The sequence below is a fragment of the Polypterus senegalus genome, chromosome 12 (genome assembly GCF_016835505.1).
Source record: "Polypterus senegalus isolate Bchr_013 chromosome 12, ASM1683550v1, whole genome shotgun sequence".
Taxonomy (NCBI): domain Eukaryota; kingdom Metazoa; phylum Chordata; class Cladistia; order Polypteriformes; family Polypteridae; genus Polypterus; species Polypterus senegalus.
Window position 1 is genome coordinate 133,669,804 of NC_053165.1, and position 6,000 is coordinate 133,675,803.

The following is a 6,000-nucleotide window of genomic DNA, read 5'->3' on the forward strand; positions in this document are numbered from 1 at the left end:
CCCAAAGGCGCTTGTGCTAATCGATGAAGACTTTTACCATGTGACGCTGGACAAAACATTACGTGCCTTCTCCCAGTATGTGGATTGTAACACCCGGGGAAATAGGACTATTGATCTACTGTATGCAAACGTTAAATACGCATACAGTGCCACTCCACTGTCTGCGCTTGGGAAAGCAGATCATAACCTGGATCTGCTTCAGCCTCACTACAAACCAAGAGTGAGGGAGCTAGCTACCTACAACCACACACTCATTCAGGAAGTGGTCCCTGTGGCAGAGCAGACTCCGAGAGACTGCTTTGGAATTACGGAATGGGATATCCTGCAGGGGTCATATAGTGAAAACATTGAGGAGGTTGCTGACTGCAATACTGACTACATCACTGAGCGTGAATGTGACAGAGAATAAAAATTAATAATTAAAAAAAAAATGCTAACCTTTACAAGTACCATAAATTTGCACCAGCTGTTACAGACTCAAATCAAATGTATGTTTTTAATTGTACATGAGTAACAATAAGAGCAGCTCACTACTCAGAATGATAAATTCTGGACAGCGTCCAGAATAGATCCAGCGAACTCTTGATTATAAGTCAGCAATTCTTACCGGTGCACCACCCAAGCAGTTGTGTCAGCGTTGTACCCTAACCAGATTTCTTTTTCTTCGGTTATACAGTAATCCCTCCTCGATCGCGGGAGTTGTGTTCCAGAACCCCCCGCAATAGATGAAAATCCACAAAGTAGAAACCATATGTTTGTATGGTTATTTTTATATATTTTAAGCCCTTATAAACTCTCCAACACTGTTAATATTAAAGCCCTCTAGACATGAAATAACACCCTTTAGTCAAAAGTTTAAACTGTGCTCCATGACAAGACCAAGATGACAGTTCTTTCTCACAATTAAAAGAATGCAAACATATCTTCCTCTTCAAAGAATGTGTGTCAGGAGCAGAGAGAGAGAGAGAGAGAGAGAGCGAGAGAAAAGCAAACAATCAAAAAATCAATACGTGCTTTTGGGCTTTTAAGTATGCCGAAGCAATGCGATAAAGCAGCATTTTTTTGAGGAGCGCCTGTATCCCCTAGGCAAACAGCCTCTGTGCAAACAGCCCCTCTGCTCATACCCCCTCCGTCAGGCAGAGAGAGTGAGAGAGACAGAGAAAAGCAAACAATCAAGTACCGCGCAGGAAGCATATCGTATATCATTGAGGAGTTTTATTTAATACGTAATAAATGCTGTGATTGGGTAGCTTCTAAGCCATCCGCCAATAGCGTCCCTTGTATGAAATCAACTGGGCAAACAAACTAAGGAAGCATGTACCATAAATTAAAAGACCCATTGTCCTCAGAAATCCGCGAACCAGCGAAAAATCTGTGATATATATTTAGATATGCTTACATTGACAATCCGCGATGGAGTGAAACCGTGAAAGTCGAAGCGCGATATAGCAAGGGGATCACTGTACTCTTGAATAAAAGCACACTTATTTTGTTATGTGTACCTTTTGTGAAAGTGTTTATTTGATATTTGGACTTCAATCGTCACACATTATACACATGAAAAAAGTTTCTATTTTAGGTATTTGTTCAACATTTAATGTGTTTCTTGTCATCCTATGTTTACATGTATCACTGTAGACACAGAACACACATGAAATGCATGTGTTCCAAATAACAATATATTATTTACCCTATACAACTCCAGGCACATCACACGAAGATAAACAAAACTTGAGCTGGGAGAACTTTTTGGCCGAGTTTAGCTCTTGAGGTGGGGAGGGGGGATGGGAGATTTAATAACAACAACAACAACATTTATTTATATAGCACATTTTCATACAAACAGTAGCTCAAAGTGCTTTACATATTAAAGAATAGAAAAATGAAAGACATAATTATAAAAAAATAAATCAACATTAACATCGAATAAGAGTAAGGTTCAATGGCCAGGGGGGACAGAAAAAACAAAAAAAACTCCAGACGGCTGGAGAAAAAATAAAATCTGTAGGGATTCCAGACCATGAGACCGCCCAGTCCCCTCTGGGCATAATAGCAGGCTGCTTGCTACTTGTGCTGATCGACACATTTATAATGTGCACTGATGGAGAGGTGAGAAGGCATTTAAGGTGGCCTGGGATTACAAGTTTTTTCATAGGCTTCAGGGATTCTAGTGTTGAAACACCTGAACTCCCATATTACATTCTCTGACAGTAAGCAGTTGATAAATGCTGTAAAACATAATACCTAATTAAAAGACTGACAAATCATTTTTTTATTTCAGAGATTATGTCAAAATAAACAGTAAATGATGCCAGACAATACTGGAACACTATTTTTGCATCTAAGTGAATAAAACATTTATCCAAGATAGTCTATGTGCACAACTTTAAAAATGATCTGGTAGGGAGTGTAAACCCTCTTGGATCTTCAAGACTAAATGGTAACCACAATTAACGTTAAGTAGTATAGAGTGCATTTTTATTTCTAAAACATTAGTTTCTTAGAATGCATTTAGAATGACTTTGGCAACTGAAAACATGAGTATTTTAAACAATTATAGTAGATCTAGATTACCTGAGATTTAATCTTGTTAAGTTTTAATTGTTTGTATGGAAAGCTACTTTTTTATCAAAAATCAATAAAAAATAAATAACAGGAGATAAAATAATCCATTATGCAAAACCAAATTACTATTAATAGGCAAGGAGTTTACTTTAACTACACACTTACATAATATTTAGAAGATTAGATCAATCCATACTCAATACTTTACATGATGAATTACAAAGATGAGCATATGAAGACGTACCACAAGGTCATGCAAAAGCACAAACTATAAAAACTTTGCTGCAAAATTAAGCTAAAAATTTTTTTGGTTAGTTTGTACATACTTAGCCTCATCCACTACCTCCACCTCTGCCTGTGTAGTGATTGGCGCATTGGAATGAGCTGCCAGAGGATCTTCAGCATTCAGTTCACCATTGGTTGAACTTACCACCTATGCACAAATGACAAAGTTAAATTATTGCAGGAACTATTAACACAGAATAAGTGATAAAAATGAATATACACCTCTATGAGTTTATAGCAGTATTAGAACAGTTCACTTTATTCTTTACATTAATTTTAGTAAACTATCAATATAAAATATGAAAATGGAACAAACGAGCAAAGCAAAATAAGACCATTATTTTTATATAAACAATGAATATTTATAGTTTAATATCTATGAAAGGCAGTTAGATTGTTAGTTAGAAAAAAAATCTCTTACAAATTACACAAATACATTTCTGCCATCATCTGAAATATTTCTAAATGATCTTCATCACTTTTTCCAGTTAAGTGAAAACAAAGAATATTTATTTTTACAACACATTTTCATACACAGGATGTACCTCTAAGTGCTAAGATGTCAAAAAAATAGTTGCCAGCAAAGAAAAATAAAAATGAGTTAAAGTAAATCAATAACAGACTTTCATGAACAATTATTAGTATAAAGGTAGGGTCCTACGATCGATCGATCGATCAATCAATCGAGAAACAGGAAAGTATTCACACCGCATCACTTTTTCCACATTTTGTTATGTTACAGCCTTATTACAAAATGGATTAAATTAATTTTTTTCCTCAGAATTCTACACACAACACACCATAATGACAATGTGAAAAAGTTTACTTGAGGTTTTTGCAAATTTATTAAAAATAAACGGAGAAATCACATGTACATAAGTATTCACAGCCTTTGCTCAATACTTTGTCGATGCACCTTTGGCAGCAATTACAGCCTCAAGACTTTTTGAATATGATGCCACAAGCTTGGCACACCTATCCTTGGCCAGTTTCGCCCATTCCTCTTTGCAGAACCTCTTAAGCTCCATTAGGTCAGATGGGAAGCGTCGGTGCATAGCCATTTTAAGATCTCTCCAGAGCTGTTCAAGTCTGGGCTCTGGCTGGGCCACTCAAGGACATTCACAGAGTTGTCCTGAAGCCACTCCTTTGATATCTTGGCTGTGTGCTTAGGGTCGTTGTCCTGCTGAAAGATGAACCGTCGCCCCAGTCTGAGGTTAAGAGCGCTCTGGAGCAGGTTTTCATCCAGGATGTCTCTGTACATTGCTGCAGTCATCTTTCCCTTTATCCTGACTAGTCTCCCAGTTCCTGCTGCTGAAAAACATACCCAAAACATGATGCTGCCACCACCATGCTTCACTGTAGGGATGGTATTGGCCTGGTGATGAGCAGTGCCTGGTTTCCTCCAAACGTGATGCCTGGCATTCACACCAAAGAGTTCAATCTTTGTCTCATCAGACTAGAGAATTTTGTTTCTCATGGTCTGAGAGTCCTTCAGGTGCCTTTTGGCAAACTCCAGGCAGGCTGCCATGTGCCTTTTACTAAGGAGTGGCTTCCGTCTGGCCACTCTACCATACAGGCCTGATTGGTGGATTGCTGCAGAGATGGTTGTCCTTCTGGAAGGTTCTCCTTTCTCCACAGAGGACCTCCGGAGCTCTGACAGAATGACCATCGGGTTCTTGGTCACCTCCTTGATTAAGGCCCTTCTCCCCCGATCGCTCAGTTTAGATGGCCGGCCAGCTCTAGGAATAGTCCTGGTGGTTTCTAACTTTTTCCACTTATGGATGATGGAGGCCACTGTGCTCATTGGGACCTTCAAAGCAGCAGAAACTTTTCTGTAACCTTCCCCAGATTTGTGCCTTGAGACAATCCTGTCTCGAAGGTCTACAGACAATTCCTTTGACTTCATGCTTGGTTTGTGCTCTGACATGAACTGTCAACTGTGGGACCTTATATAGACAAGTGTGTGTCTTACCAAATCATGTCCAATCAACTGAATTTACCACAGGTGGACTCCAATTAAGCTGCAGAAACATCTCAAGGATGATCAGGGGAAACAGGATGCACCGGAGGTCAATTTTGAGCTTCATGGCAAAGGCTGTGAATACTTATGTACATGTAATTTCTCAGTTTTTTTTTTTAACATTTTAATAAATTTGCAAAAAACTCAAGTAAACCGTATTCATGTTGTCATTATGGGGTGTTGTGTATAGAATTCTGAGGAAAAAAATGAATTTAATCCATTTTGGAATAAGGCTGTAACATAACCAAATGTGGAAAAAGTGATGCACTGTGAATCTGTATAGATCTCTCTCTCTTTATGTGTTTGTATATATATATATGGCCAAAATTATTGGCACCCCTGGAATTTTCCCAGAAAATGCACCATTTCTCCCAGAAAACTGTTGCAAAACTGTTGTTTTGGTATACATGTTTTTTCCTTTATGTGCATCGGAACATCACAAAAAAAACAGAGAAAAAAGGCCAAATCTGACATGTCACACAGAACTCCAAAAATGGGCCGGACAAAATTATTGGCACCTTTTCAAAATTGTGGGTAAATCTTTCTATTTCAAGCATATGATGCTCGTTTGAACTCACCTGTGGCAAGAAACAGGTGCTGTCAATATATCAATCACACCTGACACCAGTAAAAATGGAGAAATGTCGACTCATTCTTTCTGTTGTGTGTCTGAGTGTGCCACACCAAGCATGGAGAACAGAAAGAAGAGCAGAGAATTGTCATAGGACTTGAGAACAAAAACTGTGGAAAAATATCAACAATCTCAAGGCTACAAATCCATCTCCTGAGATCATGTTTTGTTTGTCTACTGTGCGCAACATAATCAAGAAGTTCACAACACATGGCACTGTAACTAATCTACCTGGACGTGGACGGAAGAGAAAAATTGATAAAAGACTGCAACAAAGGATAGTCCAAATAGTGGATAAACAGCCCCAATCAACTTCAAAACATATTCAAGCTGTTCTGCAGACTCAGGCTGCAACAGTGTCAGCTCGAACTATCCGTCGACATCTGAACAAAATGAAACGCTATGGCAGGAGAGCCAGGACCCCACTGCTGACACAGAAACATAAAAAAGCCAGACTGGAGTTTGCCAAAATGTACTTGAGGAAGCCAACATCCTTCTG

The 6,000-nt window shown here is 38.6% G+C and overlaps 1 protein-coding gene across 2 annotated transcripts in view; it reads right to left on the reverse strand.

Moving 5' to 3' along the window:
- Positions 1-6,000, reverse strand: part of csnk1g1 (casein kinase 1, gamma 1) — a 171,067-nt gene that overhangs the window by 45,850 nt on the left and 119,217 nt on the right. For both annotated transcript variants that reach the window (XM_039773484.1, XM_039773483.1), the window contains exon 12: positions 2,892-2,998. In XM_039773484.1, coding sequence (XP_039629418.1) covers positions 2,892-2,998 — 107 coding nt within the window. The remainder of the gene's footprint in view (positions 1-2,891; positions 2,999-6,000) is intronic.